Genomic DNA, 26893 nt, shown 5'->3' on the forward strand with positions numbered 1-26893 from the left:
AGCAGGGAAGATCCAGGTGCAGAAAATAACTTTTAGTTGAGCCCAACATGTTTCCAACGGAGTTCTTCCTCAGTATCTGGTGAATAATTGTTTCTTATGCATCTGAAAGCTTTCCTCCTTGTTTCTTCCTGTGTTTTTTTGGCATCTTCCTGCTATTTCAGTCTCCTTCCCATCACACTGGGCGCACCATCCAATGATACAGTCCAACGGCTTGGGATTATTTTCCATTTTATTTTTAAAGGCTCACTACACAGAATGTTCTCAGGCAGGTGAGAAAAGTAGATCAGTTTTCCAGGTAAAAAAAAAGTGAGATTCTTTCAGGAAGCTGAGCCCTGGGAATTCTGGTAAGCTTTAACATACAAAGCAGGAAATGGAATCTGGTGGAATCTTGCAAGTTCTTAATGCAAGATGTCAATTTAATAGCAAGGAAAGAACAGGCTAGATTCAAACGTTTACAAGTAAAGTGTGGACAGTTTGGAGTGATACGGCGCAGGCGAGAAGTGCTCCAGCTCAGCCCTTTAAGTCTGATTTGCATCTTCTTCTCTGCAGAGTCAGAGGGTACAATTTCCAGGGGAAATGTGGAGATGCTGAACTTAACCCTTTGTGGCTTTCTCCCTCAAGTACCGTGGCTTTGACCCTAGCAAAATTCCAGATAAGTGCTTCTGTTAATTTTGTTGTTGTTGTTGTTGTTTAGTCGTGTCCGACTCTTTGTTACCCTATGGACCAGAGCACGCCAGGCACTCCCGTCTTCACTTCTGTTAATAGTATTATTAATATTGGGGGGGGGGAGTATTGGCTTGTTGTTATTTTTTATTATGTATTTTGTGGTTTTATATCTTGATTTTATTCTGTGAACTGCCCTGAGACCCCCAGGAATAGGGTGGTATATAAATTCAATAGCAGCAGCAGCAGTAGTAGTAGTAGTAGTAGTAAGCTGGAACCTGGGCTGGAGGCATAGCTGCCAAGTCTCCCGTTTTCCCTGGGAAATCCCCGTTTTTCCAGCTGTTCCTTTTTTTGGTGTGGCGGCCATTTTGGAACTGGGCAAAGCATCATCAAAAGTCACTTCTGAGCATGCTCCGCCCAGTTCCAAAATGGTGGCAGCGCTACTTCTGGTCTGCTATTTCCGCCCGGTCCCTTATTTCTGACACAACTTGGCAGGTATGGCTAGAGGGCTAGCAGCTGACAGATGACAGTTGCAGAATGGGTGAGAAACAGCAGCAAAACACAACCCAAAAGCATTTCCATTGCAATTCATGCCTTATGAGCTCCAATTTACACAGGAGTATCTTCAGCCAGGCTCCAAAGTTATGGAAAGGAATATGTAGTACCGCCCAGAGAGCGCACCTGTGCATGTGCAGATTACCTTTTCCTCCTATTAAGTAATCTGAGCCAGCCTCTGCACATCTAGAATGGGGAAGCATAACTCTCACCATAACTTTGCTTTAACCCTATATAAAGCTATATATAAGGGTCTGGAGACTTATGTTTCAGTGTACAGTGATGCCTCGCTAGACGAGTTTAATTCGTTCCACGGGTCTTTTCTTATAATGAAAAATTCGTCTAGCGAATCCCATAGGAATGCATTGAATTTTTTTGAATTTTTTTTGCCCATAGGAACGCATTAATTGAATTTCAATGCATTCCTATGGGAAACCGCGATTCATTAGACGAATTTTTCGTAAAACGAATTCGTGTAGCGAGGCAACCTCCACTAGAAAAGACCTTTCGTTAAGCGGAAATTTCGTTAAGCAGGGCATTCGTTAAGCGAGGCACCACTGTATCTGAAAAAGTGTGCATGCACACAAAAGCTCATACCAATGACAAACTTTAGTTGGTATCTAAGGTGCTACTGGAAGGAATTTTTTTATTTTGTTTCGACTACGCCAGACCAACACGGCTACCTACCTGTACCTATATAAGGCAGTCACACACCACACTCCAGGGTGTTTAAAAGTTAAGGACTTTCCTTGTGCTTCTGTTCCCGGCCCACAAACACCTACGCTGCTGTTGCCTTGGCAAACACAACTTTGCCTTGGCACTGTGGCCTGCGGTGCCACTTCAAGCACACTGAAATCGATGTGGGAATGCTTACAATGACAGCCAGTTTCTTCTCCAGAATGCTCATCTTAAGAAGAATTGTTTCTACTTATTGCAACTTATCACCAAGCTCAAAACCATGGAGGGACCTGGTTTGAACAGAGATATCGGGTTCTTATCTCATTATACATGATAAGCGATCTTCAGCCATCTCCACCCTTGCTTTTTCATGCAAAACCATTTGCAGTCGTTTGCGGTCATCAACAGCTATCAGTCAGTCAATCACCCATTTCCACCACCCTTCTGAGTGATCCCCCCTCCCCATCCCCACCCCTCCCCACCCCTTCTCTACATAAGTGCCTGGAAACTTCCATTTCACTGTATCTGAAGAAGTGTGCATGCACACGAAAGCTCATACCAAAATAAAAACTTAGTTGGTCTTTAAGGTGCTACTGAAGGAATTTTTTTATTTTGTTTCTACTACTGTACATCTTAGAAGCTCTCAATCTGCTGTAGTCTGGATTTGCTGGGGGTTTGGGATAAATGTCACAATTGACAAACCTACGCACAAAGGCCAGCAGTTAGCTCAGCTCTGAAGATCTATTGAACATCTAACAGGGGCTCTCAGTCAAGTGAAGCATTCACGCCCCATGAATGGCTGCCTTGTAGATTTATTTTCAGTAAGAGGAGAATGTGGCAGTTTGTGTCTGACAATGGAAAAATCTCTCGTCTGGTTTTGCGATCCAGTTACAGAGCACACAAAAAACAGCCTCTGGCTCTTTATAACTGTTTGGGGTCCTGAATGTTGCAAGCTGTAATTATGCATTTGAGATTCCCCCTTTTTCTTTTCTTTTTAAACCAATGTAAAAGAGCAAAACAAAGAAAGATGTAGCTCATTATATGTGCCTTGCAATTACAGGGGAACTTGCAGGCACCGCCCACATTCTAAATATAGAAGCCAACAAGCCTCGCTTAAGCTTCTACTCCATAGCCAGGACATACTGCTCTGTGTTACAGAGGCAGATGATAATTCAGCAGCAAGGACGCTTTAAGAATCAAGTTCCTTTCAAGATTAATTAAAATTATCCCACGGCAAACCATAAAACAGTGGTACCTTGGTTCTCAAACGCCTTGGTACTCAAACAACAACCCAAACACTGCAAACCCGGAAGTAAATGTTCCGGTTTGTGAACTTTTTCCAGAAGCCGTACATGCTCTGTTTTGAGTGTTACGCTGAGGTCTGTCTGTTTTTGCTATTTATTTTGCATTTTTGTTCTGCGGCTCATTTTTGTTTTGTTTTTGGGACTGTGTGGAACCCAGTTCAGCTACTGATGGATTGACTGTGTGACTGCAGTACATTGTTTATGGCTTTCATTTTATGGATCAACTAGTGTCATTCAGCCCGTTTACTAAACGGGCGCTAGAACATTCGGCCTTTTTCAGCGGCGCGTGGGGGGGGGCGGCTGGCCCTTCCCACGGCCGCCGCTTTGTCGGGGTGCTCCGCTGAGCCCAGCTGGCCAGCGGGCGCCCAGGAGAAGGCCGCGATTCTTCTGAGGACTGCGAGGGAAACGGTAGGCAGAGGGGTGGGGAGAGCGTGTGTGTTTGTGCGTCAAGTCTCTGCGTCCAATCCCTGTGTCCGTGGGGCACATGCGCAGTAGCGCAAACCCAGGGACACAGGGAATACTGGACGCAGAGACACTTTCACTTTATTATATAGGATAGTCTCGTTAGATAGCAAAATTCATGTTGTAGGGGTTGTTTTTAAAAGTCTGGAACGGATTAATCCATTTTGCATTACTTTCCAAGAGAGAGCACGCCTTGGTTTTGGAACGGACTTCTGGAACAGATTAAGTTTGAGAACCAAGGTACCACTGTATGGTTAAAAGAAGCTCTAGGGTATCATCCTCACTTTGCTTTATTTAAGTGATGAATGGATAGACTGTCCATAATCTACCTGTTTTAAAAGTGAAAATTACAGGTAAATGTCCCCAGGCCTGCAGTCTACATTCCATTTTTTTTCTGCTCCGTATTTACAATGCTTTGTTTCTCTCTCTAGACAGAATTCTGTAGACAACTGAAAATTAAATTATGCATTTCACATTGGGTATGAGGGAGCTGGGTATGTTTAGCCTGGAAAAGAGATTGAGAGGAGATAGGAGAGCCATCTTCAAATATCTAAAGGACTGTCACATGGAAGATGGAGCAAACTTGCCTTCTCCTGCTTTGGTGGGTGGGACCCGAAACAATGGATTCAAGTTACAAGGCATGAGACTCTGGCTAAACATCAAGAAAAACTTTCAGGCAAGAAGAGCTGTTTGACAGTAGAATGGGTTCCCTAAAGAGGCTGTGGACTCTGCTTCTTTGAAGATTTTTAAGCAGAGGTTAGATGGCCATCAGTCAAGGATGCATTAGTTGAGATTCCTGCAATGCAGGGGGTTGGACTAGATGACCCTTGGGGATACTTCCAACTGTACAATTCTATGATTTAAGTCTTGAGTATAAAATGCAAACCCATCCGCATAAATTCTGTCCAAATATTTTGACTCATCTCTTCATGTCTGTCACGTTTTTTCCCCCAGCAACTAAAAAATACTCCTCTGCATGGTAGTTTTGAAGATATTCATTGTCAATTGTCACCTATTAAATCACTTCCAATATATATCTAAAATAATTTCAATAATTAGTCTGTTGCTCATGAATAGGATGCTTTAGTTTAATATTTGTTGCCCACCAAGTCTGTTATAGTAACGGGAGAAAAGAGTCAGGATCTTACCCACATGCAAGAAATATTTTCAGTATTTGAGGATTTTGCTAAGAAATACCATGAAAAAACAATTTAGCCCTCATTACCCCCCTCCTGTGTCAGAATTAGTACACTGAAAAGAAAGTCACTTTTTAAAAAAAGTCACTATGTGGTCTTAAATCTTTATTAAGTATCAAATTTTCTCCAATGTAAGTTACATCCCAGTTAAGTCTGAATAAAGAAGACAAACCCTTATATACAAGTTGTTAGACTTTAGCTTAACAAATATAGTACCTTCTCAAAATTAGATTTCTTTTAAACTTTTATAAACAAAAACATAAAAACGAAGATCAGTACTAAATAAAGCATTTTTAAAACAAATATATAACTTTAGAAATGACTTTCAGAATGCTAAAGTGAATAACTGGCAATTCCTTGAATGCTGCTTATAATCCACTCTGCCTGAGGCTCCTTTAGACCATTTCTCGGTTTCTACGAATAGCACAGCAAAGGATCATGCTGAAAATCATACCGAAGATCTAAAAAAAAAGACAGACACACAATTGGCAAAGTTTCTCCATGAAGAATACCACCAAGGAGATCAGTGAATTAAATAATTTTGCTCCAGGTTTAAACTGCAATGGTTCAAAGCCAGCGATGGTTTGGAAAAACAGTGCAGCACAGCTCAAGTTCTGAAGTGTCCTCAGATCTTGCAGGAGAGTAGATCACACCAGCCATTGAGCTTCACACTGTTTGCCACGGCTGGTTTTCTCTTAGCAGAATTGGGCCTCTTGATGGCTTTTACATGTAAGTGCCTTCTCGGTGGTGGCACCCTCCCATCAGATGTCAAAGAGATAAACAACTACCTGACGTTTAGAAGACATCTGAAGGCAGCCTTGTTTAGGGAAGTTTTTAATGACTGATGTTTTATTGTATTTTTAATCTTTATTGGAAGCCGCCCAGAGTGGCTGGGGAAACCCAGCCAGATGGGCAGGGTATAAATATTATAATTATGGTCTTACAAAAAACGCCATGCTTGGCATTATGCAACATGCAGCTATGTGCCAAACTTATGGAAAATGTTGGTACTTACCATCACCACGCCAACAGCGATGCCGACCGCACCAATCACATTCAGCTTTTTGGTGAAGACTTCCTCAATAACTGAAGGGCATCCCTGGGGAAAAAAAGAACAACCCTTCACCTTCTGTACTCTTATACATGCAAGCACCAAAGAGATGGATTTTGCCACATTGTGCTGAGATTTAGTACCACGAGGCATGTCCCTATCTGGGGTCCAATGACATACCTGTAGCTGCACGGTTTCGACGAGACCGCTCTGTTTGGGACAAGTGTCTTCAACTAGTGCCTCAATAGCCCCTGTGAGGCCACAGCAGTTTAGCTAGAGCAGAGAGAAAAGTTACATTTCAGTTGTGTTTTCAAAATATGGGTGTCCTTGAAACATATATACAAGTCAACAGATCTGGGTAAATTATCAACTCGAAGAACTTTGCTGAAATAAGATCTTTGGAGATTATTTTAGCTCCTCAACTTGGTCAGAGCAAGCTGCTCACTTGGAGCTATCCATGATGCAGAAAACCTTTGAGCAGCCTTGCACTGGACACAACACGTCCACACTATAATGAGCCCCAATGGTCTAGGTGGAAGCGACTGGTGGACAAAGAAACAATAGCACCCCTTTCAGATCAAAGGTAAAGGTAAAGGACCCCTGACAGTAAAGTCCAGTCGCCAACGACTCTTGGGTTGCGGCGCTCATCTCGCTTTACTGGCCGAGGGAGCCGCTGTTTGTCCACAGACAGTTTTTCCAGGTCATGGGGCAGCATGACTAAGCTGTCAAAACCAGAACAGTGCACGGAAACACTGTTTACCTTCCCGCCGGAGCGGTACCTATTTATCTACTTGCACTTTGACGTGCTTTCAAACTGCTCGGTTGGCAGGAGCTGGGACTGAGCAACGGGAGCTCACCCCGTCGCAGGGATTCGAACCGCCGACCTTTCGATCAGCAAGCCCCAGGCTCAGTGGTTTAGACCACAGCGCCACCCGCGTCCCAGATTAAGCTGCTGCAAATTGGGACTCCTGGCTTTCATTCCTAGCACTCGCTGGCTCAGTGGAGATGGGATGTTCTTCAATTTCTTAGGCATGGTTAAGAGCTTTGGCAACTCCCCCACCCCACCCCAATCTCACAATTGCCTCCTCCCCTCCACTTCCAATTCTCCTCCAACTACGGACAGTGTTTGTGACGGCTGCAACTTGAGCACCGACCACAGTCGGTTTTAAACAAGTTTGGTGCGGATGTTAACATCAACTATAGGTAGCACTTGTTGGGGAGGGGGAAATGCAAAGAGTCCCATCATGGATTAGTGCTCTGAACAGGTTACAGAAGCAAAGAAAAAAATAGTTGAGATCTGATCTGACTTACTGCGGCCTGAATGGCTTTCAGAGTTTCTTTGGCGGCAGGTTCCCTTCTTTTGTCATATGCTGATCTGTAAAACTCCTGCACCTGCTTAATAATCTAAAAACACAAACAACATAATAATTCACCCCAATAATGACAAATTGGTTACATTAATCTTTTTGCTTGAAAAGGAGAAGCTGGAATATGCTGTCTACGACATGACTGCTGAAGTCCTTCAGGCTAATCTCCAAAACACTCCTTGCCCTCCCCAGCTCCCCCCCCCCCCAAAAAAATCTAACTTGGCCATATCTAGGGCTTAATGTCTACAGAGGGGGAGGGAAAGGAGGACAATAGGGGAATAGCGCTTGTGTCGCTTTGAATTCTCAATCAGGATTAAACCATGATTGCATCTAGGTCTAAGTGGTGTGTACCATGTCAATCAGATGTGAGGGGTGGGGAGGCAGCCCCTATTCTACCAAAAAGGAATGCTTGGAATAAGGAAATATGATGTATGCCCTGTGGTATCTTAAAGACTGACAGGTTTATTATTGGTTGTCAGACTGGATTTGGGGGACACAGTCTTGTCTTGGTTCCAGTTCTTTCTGGCCAGGACAGAACCTGTTGGAGGTGCTAGTAGACTGCTGCTCTATCTCATGGCCTTCTGGTTATGGGGTGCCTCAAGTTCTATTCTGTCCCCCTCAGTAATTACTACTACTAATACTACTACAGCCCACATAGTCCTTAACCACTGGGGGAAACCAACTGGAGGTTTCAGCTGCCAAGTCCCGAGAATACTGGTGACCCACAACTCTACTTCAAGTTTCTATCTGCTAATCCAGAGCAGATATTTGGAGGCAGAATTTTGGATGTAGGATTCCGTTCTAATTCTAGATGGCATACAAAATCAACTTTAAAAAGATGTCCGCCTACCGTTTCCTTGTTTGAAAATCCCAAGATGGCGGCAGCTACTTCAAGGGCAAAAATCACGAGAAGGAAGGTAAAAAACTAGAGGCAAAGGAGAAGAGAGACATTTAGAGTAAGGTCATTCATGGCTGGTTTATAAAAACATGAGATGATAACACTGAACAAGTCTATATAGTTAGGGATTTAGAATGCTCTGTGTGCTTCGTTAACTTTATCTCAGTTACCATATCACAGTCACCTTCCAAGGCAGGATAGCAGGCTAAGTGTAGCAGCTCATGTAAGACCACTGAGGACATTGGAGGTAGCAGCTCATGTAAGACCACTGAGGACATTGGAGGAGACATCTGAACTTCCTAGCTCACACTTGCGCAGCCCAATCCTATGCAATCAGAAGTTCCACTTTATTCAACACTCAAGTATGCATGCTAAGGATTATTGTGATAAAGGCGTATAGAGTGCTTTGACTCCGTTGAAAAATTCTCAGCGCAAAAAGGATTTCTTCTCTCACCTAATGATCTATATTAGCACTCATGTTACTGCTAAACACATCTGTGAACCCTAAGTGACATTTCCCCAATACAGTAAGCCTGTCACTTATGCAGGGGTTACTGTACTTTTCTGTGTATTAGACGTGCGCTTTCTGTTTTTCATCAAGGAAGGGAACAGCTTTTGCTGTGTGATGGTCTGACGGGTGAGTGATTTTTTGCAATCTCCCCTCTAAAAAAGCTCAACAACTCTGGTCAGTCCTCCGCAAAAAAAGCTTAACAGCTCTGGGCAATCTCGCAATCTCCCCCCCCCCAGCCATTTTCTTCAGTTTGTGTCCCCCAAAATAGGGGTTGCCTTATACATGGAGGCGTGTTATACACAGAAAAAATATGGTATGCTCCTAAAGCCAAAATCACATATCGTCAAAACCCATTGGGTTCAACAGCAGGTAGGATTGCCAAAGACATTTCCCCCAGAAACCCTGCCCCCTATTTTTCTTTTTAATGTCAACACACCTAAAGCTGAATGTGCGCAAGTTAAATGTGCAATAAATTGTGGGCTTACTGCGCAGCATTTCTCCAAGCACCGTGTGTGAACTCTGCAATCAAATTATAGCAGAGTATCAATTTGCACACCCCGCTTTGCTTGTTGCACTATACGCATCCAGCGACCAACGGAATGGCGTCACTTCTGTTCCCGTACCTGGGAATTCCAAAAAGGAATGCCGTGCACTGAGAAGCCTCGAACCTCACAGACTGGGGCTGTGCTCCACATGGGTACTTACTGGGAAATTTCATGGGCTGCACCCAAAGCTTTAAATGGCTGCTCTAAATCATAGAAGCCCATAGAAAGGAGGATGAATTATAATAATTTATTATTTATACCCCGCCCATCTGGCTGGGTTTCGCCAGCCACTCTGGGCGGCTTCCAACTGAACAGCATCAAACATTAAAAACTTCCCTAAACAGGGCCGCCTTCAGTTGTCTTTTAAAAGTAAAATAGTTGCTTATTGCCTTGACATCTGCTGGGAGGGCGTTCCACAGGGCGGGTGCCACTACCGAGAAGGCCCTCTGCCTGGTTCCCTGTAACCTCACTTCTCGCAATGAGGGAATCACCAGAAGGCCCTCCGCACTGGACCTCACTGGACGATAGGGGTGGAGACGCTCCTTAAGGTATACAGGAATACAGGACTGAGGCCATTTAGGGCTTTAAAGGTCAGCACCAACACTTTGAATTATGCTCGGAAACGTACTGGGAACCAATGAAGATATTTCAGGACCGGTGTTAAATGGTCTCAGCGGCCACTCCCAGTCACCAGTCTAGCTGCTGCATTCTGGATTAGTTGCAGTTTCCAAGTCACCTTCAAAGGTGCATTGCAGTAGTCCAAGCGGAGAAAAACTAGAGCATACACCACTCTAGCGAGACAGTCTGCGGGCAGGTAGGGTCTCAGCCTGCGTACCAGATGGAGCTGGTAGACAGCTGCCCTGGACACAGAATTAACCTGCGCCTCCATGGACAACTGTGAGTCCAAAATGACCCCCAGGCTGCGCACCTGGTCCTTCAGGGGCATAGTTACCCCATTCAGGACCAGGGAGTCCTCCACACCAGCCCGCCCCCTGTCCCCCAAGAACAGTACTTCTGTCTTGTCAGGATTCAACCTCAATCCGTTAACCACCATCCATCCTCCAAACCAGGGCTGGCTCATCGTAGACCCCCTGTGGCGCAGGGCACCATGGAGCCGGCCCGCCAGGAGGGCGCCGCGAGCTGCGCCCGCCCGCTGGCCGGCCGGTCTGCCGGTCCGCTGCGCAGCTGCACGCGGCGCCCACCTGCCCACCGCGCTGGGGAATGGGGCGGGAGGGCGCCAGAGAAATCACGCTGTGCCTGCCCGCCCGCCCGCCGCGCAGCAGCGCCACGACCACCGCGCTGGGAAACGGGGCGGAAGGGCGCCGGAGAGATCCGCCGCACCATGGCGACAGGGGCGCTTAAGACGGCGCTGCTCCAAACGCCTTCAGACACTCACACAGGACCTTCACAGCCTTAACTGGTTCTGATTTGACAGAGAGGTGGAGCTGGGTATCATCCACATATTGAAGAACACCCAGCCCAAACACCCTGATTATCTCTCCGAGCGGCTTCATGTAGATCAGGCATAGGCAACCTTGGCTCTCCAGATGTTTTGGAACTACAACTCCCATGATCCCTGGCTAACAGGGCCAGTGGTCAGGGATCATGGGAGTTGTAGTTCCAAAACATCTGGAGAGCCAAGGTTGCCTATGCCTGATGTAGATGTTAAAAAGCATGGGGGAGAGGACAGAACCCTGAGGCACCCCACAAGTGAGAGCCCAGGGGTCTGAATTAGGGAGTGGAAATAGTTCAAAGGCAAATTATATCAAGACTTCCCACATGCAAGTAGATTTTAATCCCCAGCAACTCCAATTAAAAGGGATCCTCGGGTAGCATAACTAGGAAAGCCTTCTTGGAAGATTTTTACTGGATGAAGTAGGGAGCACTGGGCTCCAGGTATCCATGGTCTAATGCAGGCATCCCCAAACTTCGGCCCTCCAGATGTTTTGGACTACAATTCCCATCTTCCCCGAGCACATGTCCTGTTAGCTAGGGATCATGGGAGTTGTAGGCCAAAACATCTGGAGGGCCGCAGTTTGGGGATGCCTGGTCTAACGTGAATGAGTTTCACTACATGTAGGAGGTTCTGTGACATAAACGTTGAAATCTAACTTGTGTCGGCAACTTTTTGCACAGTGTGCATTCTGGGAGGAGTTTATGCACATTGTCAAGGAAAGTACTTCCTTTTGAAAACAGACATTAAAGAATTCAGCAGACATTAAAGCGGTACAGTCGTACCTCGGGTTACGAACCGCTCGGGTTGCGAACACTTCGGGTTACGAACTCCGCAAACCCGGAAGTGTTTTCGTCGTGCGCGCTTTGCGCATGCGCAAAAAATCGCGAAAAACGCGCTTTGCGCATGCGCAGAAATGGCGCTCGGTTTGCGACCTTTTCGGGTTACGAACTGCGACCCGGAACGGATCGTGTTCATAACCCGAGGTACTACTGTATAGCCTTCTACCTACTGTAGAAACTATTGCCATACTTACCAAACCAAGCATGCATTGCGACTCCTGTATTGCTCCACAACATCCCAAGAAACCAACCAGCATCATCAGGGCACCAGCTCCAATTAGAACATAAACCCCTGGAGGCAGAGGGATTTAAAAATAAATAAATTAAAACAGAGATTTATTCTCAACTTAAAAAAAACTTCATATTTTTAAGTTTGAACAACATGAAGGCTACCAGATAGACTGCCACTACTATTTATGTATTACACTTTTTCTTCCAAGGATCTGAAGGTTGTGTACATGGTTACACTAGCACCATTATTGTTGCCTCTTTCATTTTATTCTACTTAGTAAGTAAATCACCAAGATTTAAAAAGAGAGCACTACTAGCAGTGTTTCAGAACAAGTTACCATAATGGGTTTTAGGTGGTGAGAGCAGAGGACGGTGGGGAAGGCTATTTTTTCTATTCCCATAATAAAATCACTAACTTCTCTTATCACCAGAAAAGGTTTACAGCAGTCCTTTTTAAGAGTATTTCCCTCCTGGCTAGGGACTCCCTCATGACCCAGCAAAGCTTATCAGTTGTGCAAGCCTTAATAATCCAGCTTCTGGACTCATCCGGACTCATCAAGACCTCAACTGCATCTGCAAATGTTTGCAAGCAGCCAGCACCTTCAACTCCTGCAGACGGCCAGAGGAAATGGCCGTTCTCAGCCAATGGCTTTCAGTTGACCACTTTACCCATACAGAAAGATCTTTGCAATATGTGTTGTGGAGGGCTGCCCTCAACACTTCTGCATCACAGTACCTCTGGTCCTCCTTCTAATGCATCCATTAAAATCCTCAGATTTTATTATCTGTGAGAGACGACCTTTCCCCTCGTGCATGACCTGTGGGATAGGCTTTCCGACATCTCCCCACAATGCTTCAGGCCATATGAGAAAGTTACAACTGGCTAGCCATTAGTGCAATTCAAAGATGCCCAATTGGTGCAATTCAAAGATGGCAGAGCATGCCATCCAAGTCTATGGAGCATGGCATAAAATCCAGGCTGACTGCAATTCCAAAACGCAATGGTTTTGCTGATGACATGTACAAAGAGGAGGAGGAGGAGGAGGAGGAGGAGGAGGAGGAGGAGGAGGAGGAGGAGGAGGAGGAGGAGGAGAAGAAGAAGAAGAAGAAGAAGAAGAAGAAGAAGAAGAAGAAGAAGAAGAAGAAGAAGAAGAAGAAGAAGAAGAAGACCACCCAGCAGATAGAAACCTCTGCCAGACAAGGACTAGGAAACCAATAATACCAATAATGGGGTTTGGATGGAATATATAACCATTAATAACTTCACCAGTGTGTCAAGCTAAGAAAAAACTGACACTGGTTGTTACATAGGGAGTGGGGGAGGAAGCAAGGGAGAAAATCCCACAGACTTGTTTGCCCACAAATCCAATGTTCCTACAGCGGGACTGTAAGATGTCAAAAGAAAGGAAGGACAGAAATTCCCCTTTCTTCTGGGAAAAAACTAAAGATAAAAACAGTACAAAATATAGTAATTATTTTACTATATTAATATTAAAGGTCTTTCCCAAGAGTGGCTCAGCTTGATTTGTGCTAGCATCTCTTAATGTGTATCCTTAGTGGTGATCATGAGATATCAAAGTATCCAATTTTCTGCCAATTCAAAGATTTACACAATTTCAGATTTCCAGCTAGGGTAAAAGTGCCATATCGTTTTTAGGGGGCACTCTATACTCCTGTTTCCAGCTGGAAGATATATTTTTGTACATTTTTAGAGACCAAGGAATCTGAGATGGCACATATACAAAATTTCACTTTGTCAAGGGCAAGGAAATACCCTAATACTTTTGGTATCTATGTGAACAGGTCATTCCGTACAAAGCATCTTTACACATCTAATAATTGGTTTCCTTAGTCACAGTTAATACTTTTAAAAGCAGTGTAAGTATCAGGTGTTCTGTTCATACCGTTGAGCAATAATCTCACAACATACCTGTATAGAATGTTTTATTCTCCTCCTGATCAAAAATATCTTTTGTCTGTTTATCAAATCGAAGCCATAGTCCAATTGCAAGGACTGCCGTTCCTGCAAGCTATGGAAAAAGGGGGGGGGAGACAAAAAACAAAAATTTTAATTATGCATTTTACAATTTTAGGTGCCTAAGAAGTCAATTTTGGACAGTCCCCCGATATTATTGACTTTTTAAAATACCCATATGCATTAGACTGATTGGTTTTCAAACTTTTGGTCCTTCCTTTGGAAGCTGATATCATGAGAAGGGGTTCCCAGAAAGACTGCTTGGCGTGGCTGCAGTGTTCCTCGGGGAGTGTGGAAAGCACTCAGGGTGAAAACACAGGGGTCAATCAAAAGATTCCAATAGATCTGATCAGCATGTGGGGAGATCCAGGCATGCTCACTGAAATGCACGCTAGAATTTTCAGTAGCTTTAAAGGGGTTCCATGAGAGAGTGTGGGGAAATCACTCAGCAGACTGGCAGGCACACTTGACAACCCAAGAGGGAACAGTAGCACAGCAGCCACCAATTAATATACAGTACAGTGGTACCTCTAGTTGTGGACACGATCCATTCCGGGGTAACGTTCGCACCCCGAAAAGTCCGCAACTAGAGTGGTGCTTCTGCACAAGCACTTCTGCGCATGTGCGAAGCACGCAGAACGCTTCTGTGTGCGCAACCTGAAAGTAAACACTTCTGGGTTTGCCGCCTTCGCAAGCCGAAGAGACGCAACATGAACCTAACGCAACATGCGGTACGACTGTAGTCATGTGCCCACAGGTTTAACAAAAACAGCGAAGAGTGAAACTGCATTTTTGTTTAAATGGCTGAAACCAACTGCCAAATTATACAGATCCTTGAGCACGCCAATACGTTTACACCTTTCGCCAATAAACATGCCGTTTGTGTAGAAAGAAGAGTTTGTAAGAACGCTAAGTAGAATTCTGCTGGGGTAACAGATAGAAGATGTAAGAACTGCCTGTTCTGATTCAGAACAAGAGAGGCCCATCTACTACCATCTACTGTTTTCAAGAGCTGCCAACCAAATGCCCTTGGAATCTCTCAAGCAGGCCAGGATCATTTACTGCAAGCATCAGTACTTGGTCTTGATGGCGGAACAGGAATTCTAGAAACCTTGGGTGGCAAATACAGAATACCAGGATGGTTCTTTTTTTAAAAAAGAGGGGTGGAGATGAAAAAGAGAGAAGAGAAAACACTTCAAGGTGAACTGTTCACATGTCTTTTGTCTCATGTTTTCCCCTCTCCCCATCCGAAACTCTGAAAAGTTACAGGTTTCTTAAGCTTTCAAGCTTTCCTAATTCACTGCAAAGTTGTGCAATTTGTGTTATAAAGGAGATTATTAAATTCTGGAAAATGAATGACAAGACTGTCATTCATTATATTAATAACAATAAACAACAACAACAACAACAACAACAACAACAACAACAACAACAAATCATCTACTACTCATTTCTCCCAAACTGGGATTCTAGGAGAGATTGCCATCACTTTACAGAGGACTCTGGGGAGCTTTCGAAGATGCGCATTCTGCTGTTGTGGAATGTCTGGCTGAGCTGGTTGGGCCTCATTGTCACATTGCGATCTGCGAATGCGCTCTAGAATGCACAGCCAGCAAAATCTACATTGCAGAATATTGGTAGAATTCCTTCTTTTTGAAGGAAGCTTGTCACTAATCTTGTCATGGAGAAACCCCTTAGTTTTCCAGATCACAGTTTGAAACCCGCAGACCCATCTAGGGTATGGAAGCACCAATGCCAGCTCATGGAAGAGCCAATTCAGAGACACACTGTTTCATCTCTGAGAACGCAATTATTATTGGGTACAAGGCGTTCCCTGGATAAGACCATTAAACCACTGCAAAAATGGTTTTAAGAGGAGAATTTACTAACGTGCCCTTGCAACATTTCAGATTTATTTTTAATTTTATTTTTAAAATCCCATTTACAAATGTGTGTTAATCCCTCCAAAATTAGGAACACAGGGAACTACTTTATACAAGAGACAACTTACTGAGAAGGAGAAATGAAAGTATAAAGCAATCGAAAGAGAAAGAAAGAGAAATGCGTTTATGAGAAATGGTGGGTCCTGCAACTCTGGGCTGAGTGGAATGTAAAGTCTACATAAACTGATAGCAACAGGCATCCTCCACCAGACCACGTAGACTGGGAGCTTATCTCAAGGTGTGATTATCTCCCAAGGGAGGCTGTTGGGCAAACACACGAACAAGAGAAAGAGCAGAAGATCTAGTTTGGGGAGTGGAAAATTCCTACTACCGATATTGTCATGTGTATCTCTTTGGGTTATGTCACGCTTAGTATAAATAGGAGTGTGCTTTAGTTGCTGGGTGTCCCATTTCCCTCATTCACATGGTGAGAGTAAGTTGGGAAGTACTGCAAAGTTCTCACAAATACTGTATCTCATTTTACTGAAAACGGTTTCTGGAGGGCCACTCCAAACATCCTGGATTGGGGTCTTGAATCCTGACACTTACGTAACAGTGCTGTCTACTGTGACCTGCTACATGTAAAGCAGATTTAAAAATGAGACACAGCCCTTCCCTTTGCAGGAAAGCATGCTAGATGGGAAAGGAAGCGTCAGAAATCCAACAACAAGGTGAAAATGTTTGTAACATTTGATATACAGTGGTGCCTCGCTAGACAAATTTAATTCATTCCACAGGTCTTTTCTTATAACGAAAAATTCGTCTAGCGAATCCCATAGGAATGCATTGAATTTTTTTGATTTTTTTGTGCATAGGAACGCATTAATTGAATTTCAATGCATTCCTATGGGAAACCGCGATTCGCTAGACGAATTTTTCATAAAACGAATTCGTCTAGCGAGGCAACCTCCGCTAGAAAAAACCTTTCGTTAAGTGGAAATTTCGTTAAGCAGGGCATTCATTAAGTGAGGCACCACTGTATCGTCAAATGCTAGTCTTTTCCCAATGGAGGCAGTTTATCTTAGAAAAATCTATGTACAATGAAAGGAAGGCTGCTGTACCCTAGCGTACAGAGAAGGTCCCAGATTCAATCCAGTGTTTGAAATTTGCCAGGCGCATTTTGCACCTGGCTACCAAGTGAAGATGCCTGGGAATCCTTTAATCTCGACTGTTTTCACATGCTAGCAACACATCCTGTAGAATTCTGTTATATTTTATCTGCACAATCAGAATATTTCAGGAACCAAAAAGTCGTACAGTAGTACCTCGTTTTGTGACCGGGAGCCGTTCCGGAGCCCCGGTCGCTGGCCGAAAAGGACACTGGACAAAGTGGCGTGTCTGCGCACGCACACACTTCTGTGCAAGCAGTGAACCCGGAAGTAACCCATTCTGGTACATCTGGGTTTGCTGCGGACGTTTCGACGGAATGGGCGCTTGACGAGCCGGACACTAGATGAGGTAGCACTGTATTGAAAAATATGACTTTTGAGCCATCTGCCCCTATAATGGCAACTGCAACCCTGGTTTAAGGAGTCATTTGGCATCTAGCTTATATATCTGAGCTTCTAACATTGACTCACTCCCTGGGCATTACAAGTTCAGGAGGGCTATCGCTGGGAAAGGCCTGTGCCTGAGATTTTGGTGAACCACTGCCAACTGGAATGGATGGCGTAAGTCTCAACAAACCAATGGTTGAACTTAAGATATTGCTAGAGGGGAGAGACTAGTGGAACATCAAGGGCAATCCTTTTCCACCTGGCTCACCTCACCCCTTGCCTCAGACGTTTCTAAGGAGCAGCTGCAACCTAAGTATTTATTCTTGCTCTCTCCAGCATTTGTTGTGAAGGAATGCACTTTGCCTTTTTTGCAGGAACATGGCTGCACTGGGTTTTTAATATTTCTGAAATGTTTAAGATTTTGTTACCTTGATTTATTTATATATATATAATTTTTTTGTATTTGTATGCTTATATTTTTGTGTGTGCACAACCTTGGGGGGGGGCTCTCTCCCTTTTTTGGCTGCAAGGCATCTTATAAACAGCAACATAACATATGGATGAGTTATCCAGTGACGTATCATTATGTGGTGAAATGCCACATGTTACGGTTCCATGTGTGAGCTGACCCAGAGAACGCTGTGGTTGAATAGCCAGCAGCCTGGGAGGCAGGTCTAACAAAAGCAACACAACACAACACACAGAGTCAATCCTTTAATTCTGTCAAGGTTTCTTTTGTAGCTTGAAAATGCCTTTGATGTGGTTCTCACTGTACATTCAAGAGTCACTGCAGTATTCTTATACAAGTTATCTGCTATGAACAGTGCTATAAACCAGTTTCTCATATTTAAAGGCTCATGTGCACCCCTTCATGAGGAGGGGTATCAAAAAAATTCATCAACGTCCTGATATGGAGGCGGTGATTAGCAGCTCTCAAAGGAGATCACAACAGCTACATCAAGAGAAGTTTCAAACATTGCCAGTGTACCAAACTTTACAAGTTTTTCCTTCGTATAATGTGGCTTGGTGGTCCTATTAAAACTGGTAACCCCCTTCTGGTTGTTTGGGCATGCATAGCTCCCCTCTCCTTCACAGTTGCTAGGAGAAGTGGATGATTCTATCAGACCGACACAAAGAGATGCTGCAGGGTATCAAGTAACTCAATGGCCACATTCCAGTCGAACATCCTCAGGTTCCTGAGCACTACCCGCTCATCTGGGCAAAGGGGGGCCACGAGGAGGAGGAAACGGGAATCATCTGCTTCCATTTGCAACCTGGAATCATCTGCTTCCATTTGCAACCGTTGAATGAATGTCATTTCATTCAAACTCAGGACAAACTGAGGTGAGTTCAAAACAAATGCTGGAAAGAAAGAGAGAAGCAGGTTTCACATGCCCCTGTGTAACATCTGAACCAGGTCAGTGTGCTGTGGCATGAGGTTTTCCTTGACAACGCTTTATTGTATTATGAACATTTCTTAAGAAGGGATCCACAGTTATCTTGGTGGGGCAGGTAAGGTTCCTGGTGTGCTTAACCACAACTAGGCAATTAGGAAAGCAGGATAACATCTGCCCTGTAGACAATACCCTCCCTTCTGAAGCACACGTCTCCTACTGCTTCTAGCTGCAAATACAGTGGCACCTCTAGTTGCGGACTTAATCTGTTTCGGGGTGCCGTTCACACCCCAAAAAGTCTGCAACTAGAGTACCTCTTCTGCGCATGTGTGCAGCGCAATTGATCGCTTCTGCGCATGCACGAAGATAGTTTATGAGCATGCGAGAAGCACATAGATCGCTTCCATAGCTGCCAAGTCTCCCGTTTTCCCCGGGAAATCCCCGTTTTCCCAGCTGTTCCTAGCTGAAAAAACGGATTTTTTTGTTTCCCCCCGGTTTATTCTGGCACAGCGGCCATTTTGGAACTGGGCAGAGCATGCTCAGAAGCGACTTTTGATGCTGCTCTGCCCAGTTCCAAAATGGCTGCAGTGCGCCTTCTGGCGCGGCGGCCATTTTGGAACTGGGCAAAGCAGCATCAAAGGTCACTTCTGAGCATGCTCCGCCCAGTTCCAAAATGGCGGCGGCGCTACTTCCGGTCTGCTATTTCCGGCCCGGTCCCTTGTTTCTCTGACAGCAACTTGGCAGGTATGATCGCTTCTGTGCATGTGCAGGCGGCGAACCCGGAAGTAAACACTTCTGGGTTTGTGGCGTTCATAAGCTGAAAGTTTGTAACAAGAGTTCATAACAAAAGTTCGTAACAAAAGTTCGCAACACGACGTATGACTGTAACCTGGTGTACACAGTGATATAGCAAATAGAATTACTGCATTTCTGAAGATCTGTGGATGTGCAACTTACTCACGGGCTGCTTTTGAAGATACTTTTTAATGCTTTTGAAGATACTTTTTAACCCAAGGTGGCAGTGGGAGAGGAGAGAAAAAAAGTGGTGCAGTGTTGTGGAGCCTAAGGTCTTAGATGAGAAAAGAATTGGAAGATATCATCTGAAGTGCAGTGCACTTTGTGCATCTCTCTCCACAGGGGAGCCACGGGAGGGCTGCTGGAGTAGCTTAGCCCTCTGCTTTTCTTCCTCTCTTTGCAAAGCCAAGCTAGCTCAGCAGCTTGGCTGTTGAAGAACTTCCTGACAGTAAGAGCTGTTCGGCAGTGGAATTTGCTACCAAGGAGTGTGGTGGAGTCTCCTTCTTTGGAGGTCTTTAAGCAGAGGCTTGACAGGCATATGTCAAGAATGCTTTGATGGTGTTTCCTGCTTGGCAGGGGGTTGGACTGGATGGCCCTTGTGGTCTCTTCCAACTCTATGATTCTATGATTCTAACAGCCAGGATAAGTATCAACTCAGCCAATTTCTAGCTCTTGTGATTTAGCAGGACAACGTAACCCAAAGAACACACATACGTAATTGTCCTTCAATACAGAATCACGCTTCCATTTCAACAGGGCTACTGCATACATGTGGAATTGAAGGCTGAAGGCATTTTGGCGCTCCATGTGCACTTTAGACAAAAGCTATCCACTCCTCGGAAAGAAAGTAAACTCTCAGTGTGAGGAAAGGGGCTGCAACCTCAGGATGGCAAGACTGTGCAACAAGGCACCTCAAGAATCGTCCTAAGAGGCAGAAGAGAGATGGCACGTATCTACGCCAGTCTTGAATAATAGCAGCCCAAGAACAGCAGCTCAGCCTCTGCCTGCCTGCCTGCCACCCCAAGCCTTAACTCGCACCCACAGTGCAAGTCTAAGCAGGGAAAGAATTGGTTTCTGGCACAGTATGAGAAAAGCTGGTCATGCCTCACAAAGGACAGGTGGTGCAATTTATGTTCAGAGGATGGAAACAACCTTTTCGGGCACAAAGGAGAGAAAAACGACGTAGTGCCACAGAATTCCTAGGAATGGGCCGGGACTGGATTAGAGTTATGCTAGGATATCCGGGCACACAGTAATTTGATGATTGTGTATTGATTTTATACAGTGGTACCTCTACTTACGAATAACTCTACTTGTGAATGTTTCTACTTACGAATGGAGCTCCGTCCGCCATCTTGGATACGGTTTAGATAGGATTTTTTCTACTTACGAATTTTTAGATAGGGTTGCTTCGACTTACGAATTTTTTCTCCCAATGCATTCCTATGGGATTCGACTTACAATTTTTTTCGACTTACAAATGTGTGTTCGGAACGCATTAAATTCGTAAGTAGAGGTACCACTGTAGTTGTAAACTACTTAGGAGCCATTTTGGCACATACCTATAAAACAAATAGATGGCGAGGCACCTAGAGCTTTTTGAAATATGTATTTCAGCCCTGTGCAGGATCGCTGCCTAAAAATGTATAATATTTTTTCAAATCCTAGTGCAGGGAAGGTTCCTCCATAGCCAGTGACTAAGGTCATAAGTAAAAGGTGACTGCCAGCTTCCAGTTAAAGCTGAGAAAGAGAAATGAGGGCAAAATAATCAGAGAGGGATCTGAGTACAAATGTCAGTATAGCTCAATACATCCTGCAAATGAAGTTGGGGGGGGGGGCAGAAGAAAAGTTACACAACAGCTTCCAAGACCCTAGCACTACACTTAAATAGGGCAAGTGGTATTTTTTCTTACCAACAAAAACTCGACTTCAGATTGGTCTCCTCATGTCTTTTTGCCCTAAATAGCCAAACATTGCTAGAGCTTAATTAGGCAATTTCCAGAAACTTGGGTAATATTCTTTCTGTGTATCACCACTAAGCAACTTTTACAGCTAAATGATGTTTGATGAATTTCCCTGTTAACCACTGACACCTATTTCCCTTTTCAGTAAGTAAAATGCCTCTTTGTAAAAAGGAGTCTTTTTCTAGAGTCACCCTTCAGGCTTAACCAGGACATCCCTTGTGTCTGGTGAACAAACATGGACACTAAGGCATGGGGAAGATTTTCTCTAACGTGTAATTTAATCCAGAGAATAAACACTGCAGGATAGGCTACTGGAAAATGCAAACAGCAGCCTGAGAATCACTTCAGGGCCTCGTGGAGGCGGGACGTTGCTCAGGCAACAATCTTTGGCACAAATGCCCCTATTCAGACAAAAATAGAAAAAAATGTCCCTGTTTTCATCAGAGACATGTTAGAGGACATGCAGTTTTCCATGCAAGTTATAACCTTGTACATAACTTCACTTGGTGTTCAGAAAATGCACAGGATTGTGTTGTACGCATAATTTGGCAAAAATAGGGACAATTTTTTCCCACATTTTGTATTAAACCGTGTAAATATATGGCATATAAATAACTTTGCTGATCTGCAAGCACTTTCATAATTGATAAATTTCAATTTCCCATGCCCAGCTTGGAGGAGATGTACCGTGTTTCCCCTTTTTTAAAGTAAGCCATGGCAGGGTTTTGGGGGATTTGAGAAATATAAGACATACCCCGAAAATAAGCCATACTTCCGCGCTGCGTGCAGCAAGACCGCTGAGTGCCCCAGCCAGCTAGCGGGACCCAGCACGCTGGCCGCGGCAGGAGGAGGAAGCCTGCCAGGTCGGGTCGGCGCCCGGAAGCGGCGGTGGCTGCAGCGCTGACAAAGCGCGAAGGGCCCTTGTTGCTCCATGTAGCGCTGCTGTCCTGTGGCCAGCATGGCAAAGCTATTTGCACTTTGATGTGCTTTCGAACTGCTAGGTTGGCAGGAGCTGGGACCGAGCAACGGGAGCTCACCCCGTTGCAGGGATTTGAATCGCTGACCTTTTGATCAACAAGCCCTACGCTCTGTGCCACCCACGTCCCATTACAGTCAGGGGTACCTTCACCTTTTTTAGAGGCTACAGCAGGCTTCCTCAACCTCTCCCCCCCCCCCATGTTTTTGGCCTACAACTCCCATGATTCCTAGCTAGCAGGACCAGTGGTCAGGGATGATGGGAACTGTAGTCTCAAAACATCTAGAGGGCCGAGGTTAAGGAAGCCTGGGCTATAAAGCCAAGCCTCTTAGGCAGGCACCCCCAAACTGCGGCCCTCCAGATGTTTTGGCCTACAACTCCCATGATCCCTAGCTAACAGGACCAGTGATCGGGGAAGATGGGAATTGTAGTCCAAAACATCTGGAGGGCCGAAGTTTGGGGATGCCTACTCTTAGGGTCCAAGCTTTATAGAAACAGACAGACTCCGGATATATTCATGACTATTCTATACAGGATCTGTGCTTCTCAAGAGGTCCAGGGTCTACTGCATGACATTCTCTTGGTGCAGTAGAGATTATAGTTTAAAACAAATAACATCCACATCCTACAAGCGAGCATTTCCTCATGTCTAGCCGCAGCTTTCTTCTGTGCAAGAGAAGAGGAAGACATGACCTCACAGGCATTTGTTTCCATACAGACAGTAAACAAGGATGTTTGCGGCAGCAGACTGACCACCCGTCCATGTCCCATGTGCAACTTATGCTTTTCTGACGTGTGTTCACTGTGACACAACCTCAACAGGTTTCAACATGGAAGAACCACACAAAGCCGCCTTTCCGTAGCAGCCAGTTCTGCTGAATCACGAGGGCCCAAGCTTAAAACAACCGGGACTTCCGTGAGTGCATCATGCCCCGGCATGTTCAATGCCGTTTGCAATACCTACTCAGTAATCCTTTACAAACAGCCTTATTGGAGATGTATTGTGCATGCACTGGAGATAAATGTTCGGAATGAATGGCTACTCAAGAAAACCTGCATTTAAAGGGTTTTTACCCCTGATGGGGTGAGAGCAAAACAGAAATACTGTACAAACAAATATAATTAAGAGATTAGGGGCGAAACAAAGCGGTAAGTCTCATGCCGCTTAACATTTATACAGCATTTCAGATTTGTCATATCTCATCTGTCATAAATGTATAAGCCAGGCATCCCCAAACTACGGCCCTCCAGATGTTTTGGCCTACAACTCCCATGATCCCTAGCTAACAGGACCAGTGGTTGGGGAAGATGGGAATTGTGGTCCAAAACATCTGGAGGGGCGAAATTTGGAGATGCCTGGTATAATGTATTATTAAGTTAAAATGTGAGCTGCAAGTAAAAGTACCAGTGAAATTATCAGAACCTTTAACTAACGATGCACCTGAAACCTCTGAAATGCTGTATTTGTGTGTTTTTTTAAAAAGAAAATGTTATATTGAATTTTGCATTTATGGAACTAAGAAGAATAATTCATCAAAAAAGGGGTAAAGACTGCAAGGTGTAGTAGGTGGGGGAACTTGCTGGGAGACAGAGAAGAGACACTTATGAAACCCAAGAGTGCAAGAAAATGACAATTTGGTTAGGATTCTGACAACTACACTACTTTAAGGATAGAGTGCCTCAAAGTATGGCATTTCTGTTCATTGTAAATCAATAATAATAATAATAATAATAATAATAATAATAATAATAATAATAATAATTAATACCCCGCCCATCTAGCCGGGTTCCCCTAGCCACTCTGGGTGGCTTCCAACAAAATATTAAAATAAAGAAATCCATCAGATATTAAAAGCTTCCCTGAAAAGCCTTGAGATGCCTTCTAAAGGTCTGGTAGTTGTTGTTCTCTTTGACCTCTAGTGGGAGGGCATTCCACAGGGTGGGTGCCACTACCGAGAAGGCCCTCTGCCTGGTTCCCTGTAACTTAGCTTCTCGTATCGAGGGAACCGCCAGAAGGCCCTCGGCGCTGGACCTCAGTGTCCGGGCAGAACGATGGGGGTGGAGACGCTCCTTCAGGTATATCCAAGGGCATACCCACCATGCGGCAAGTTAGGGCAGCTGCCCTACTCTAGAAGCAGAGCTGGTGGGCAGAGGCGGAGCACAGCCCGGCGGAGCGCGAGTTCGCCATTCCCGCCGCACCGCGCCGCACCCTCCCTCCAGCTCCCCGGCGCGCCCTCAGGCAAGGCCAAGCGCGGCGGGGAACCAGGGAGCGCGGCGCGGTGGGCGGGAACGCCGAACTCGCGCTCCGTTGGGCTGGGCTCCGCCTCCGCCCACCAGCCCTGCTGCTAGGGAGGGGCACAGCCCGGCGGAGCGCGAGTTCGCCGTTCCCGCCCGCCGCGCTGCGCCCTCCCTCCAGCTCCCCGTCGCGCCCTCTGGCAAGGCCAAGCGCGGCGGGGAACCAGCGAGCGCGGCGCGGCGGGCAGGAACGCTGAACTCGCGCTCCGCTGGGCTGGGCTCCGCCTCCGCCCACCAGCCCTGCTGCTAGGGAGGGGCACAGCCCGGCGGAGCGCGAGTTCGCCGTTCCCGCCCGCCGCGCTGCGCCCTCCCTCCAGCTCCCCGTCGCGCCCTCTGGCAAGGCCAAGCGCGGCGGGCGGGAACGCTGAACTCGCACTCCGCTGGGCTGGGCTCCGCCTCCGCCCACCAGCCCTGCTTCTAGGGAGGGGCACAGCCCGGCGGAGCGCGAGTTCGCTGTTCCCGCCCACTTTGTGGCCCCTCCCCTTCCGTGCCTTGGCCCCTCCCCTTGCCCCCCCCTAGTTTTGATCCTGGGTACGCCCATGGGTATATCAAAGGTATATCAAAGAAAATTCATCCTATCTTTCTGAAGCTCAGCGTGGAGATCTACCTCTTGTTGAATCAAACTTCAGTAAAGTGTCTCTCTCTCTCTCTCTCTGTGTGTGTGTGTGTGTGTGTGGCTGCCTTATAGTACTTTTAACATTTTTGCACTGAAGCAAAGCTTTCCCACGCTTGTGAAATGCTTAAATGTCTCTTCCCGCTTTTATATCCCACTTTTCTTCCAAGGAGCCCAAAAGGGTTGTACATGGTTCTTCCCCCTCAATATTTTGTTGTCACAACAACCCCATGAGGTACATTAGGCTGAGGGTATGTGACCAACCTGAGGTCACCCATTGAGCTTTATGGCCAAGTGGGGGTTTGAACCCTGGCCTCCCAGGTTTTACTCAAACAACCTAACCACTACACCACACTGCCAAACAGGGCCGGGTTGAGGTTTGATGAGGCCTTAAGCTACTGAAGGTAATGGGGCCCTTTATATGTCCAGCTGTCCTTTGTCAACAACAAATTGTTGCTGTTTTTGTGTTGAATATATGCTATATGGTAATTTATGGACCTAATAGGTATCTAAAGCCATTTGCCCTTAACAAATATGAGCCTACACAACACAAAACACTGTTGCTGTATGTAGGTTTTACTTTGTTTGTTTTTTAATCTTATATTTTAGAAATGTACATCCAGGGTTTTTTCCCTTTAAATTTTTTTGGGGGGCCCTAAGAGAGTGGGGCCCTAAGCTATAGCTTGTTTAGCTTATACCGTATGTAAATCCGGTACTGCTGCCAAACATTGTACAGTGACATATGGTAAGGTAAAGCATGTAAAAGGTAAAATAAAAAATTCCTTCAGTAGCACCTTAAAGACCAACTAAGTTTATATTTTGGTATGAGCTTTCGTGTGCATGCACACTTCTTCAGATGGTGTGCATGCACACAAAAGCTCATACCAAAATATAAACTTAGTTGGTCTTTAAGGTGCTACTGAAGGAATTTTTTTATTTTGCTTCGACTCAGACCAACACGGCTACCTACCTGTAACATGTAAAAGGTGTCTTTTGCAATGGGTTAGCCTTTGATGTTCTGATAAATTGAATAAACTTTAATCATTGCTTTTCTGGTTTCACCCCTGGACATGTGGAAGAATTACTCTGCAGTTTTAAGCTTTGCAACCAGCAATTATGGAGAAGTTTACAAAAAGAAGACAAATATTCCATTGAACCATGTAAGACATCTGTATACTATTGTAAAATGATTTACCGAATGTTCCGGCGTACAAGACAACTGGGCGTATAAGACGACCCCCCGCTTTTCCAGTTAAAATATAGAAGTTGAAATATACTCGCCACATAAGACTACGCAGAAGCGATTCCCGGTGCTGCGCTGCCCATTTCTGAGGTGCCGGAAATCGCTTCTGCTTGGACATGCGCAGAAGCCATTTCTGCGCATGCCTGGACATGCTTCTGCTCGGACATGCGCAGAAGCCATTTCCAGCTTCTGGGCATGCCCAGAAGCTAGAAATCGCTTCTGCGTGTGTGCAGATGCCATTTTCGGCACCACTCGGCGAGCCCCCGCACCGCACTGTGCTGGTTTAGCACGGTGCAGCACGGGGACTTGCCAAGCAGGCGGCTCGGTGACCGGGCGGCTCGTGGCCAGATAAACGGCCTCCATGGGCACAGCGCCGCTCCTGGTGAGTGGATTTACTGTACTTGTACAGCGCCCCCTTGCTGCTTTCATACGGTCGCCGCATA

At 45.4% G+C, this 26893-nt stretch overlaps 1 protein-coding gene across 1 annotated transcript in view; it reads right to left on the bottom strand.

Annotated features, from left to right (window-relative positions):
- Positions 1-4948: 4948 nt before the first annotated feature.
- Positions 4949-26893, bottom strand: part of CD9 (CD9 molecule) — a 28924-nt gene continuing 6979 nt past the window's right edge. Inside the window, exons 2-8 of the mRNA XM_035138031.3 lie at positions 13687-13786; positions 11720-11817; positions 8127-8201; positions 7221-7313; positions 6090-6182; positions 5874-5957; positions 4949-5319 (exon numbers count right to left, since the gene is read on the bottom strand). Coding sequence (XP_034993922.1) covers positions 5254-5319; positions 5874-5957; positions 6090-6182; positions 7221-7313; positions 8127-8201; positions 11720-11817; positions 13687-13786 — 609 coding nt within the window. The 3' untranslated portion in view covers positions 4949-5253. The remainder of the gene's footprint in view (positions 5320-5873; positions 5958-6089; positions 6183-7220; positions 7314-8126; positions 8202-11719; positions 11818-13686; positions 13787-26893) is intronic.

Source organism: Zootoca vivipara, chromosome 5 (assembly GCF_965207765.1).
Source record: "Zootoca vivipara chromosome 5, rZooViv2.hap1.1, whole genome shotgun sequence".
Lineage (NCBI taxonomy): Eukaryota > Metazoa > Chordata > Lepidosauria > Squamata > Lacertidae > Zootoca > Zootoca vivipara.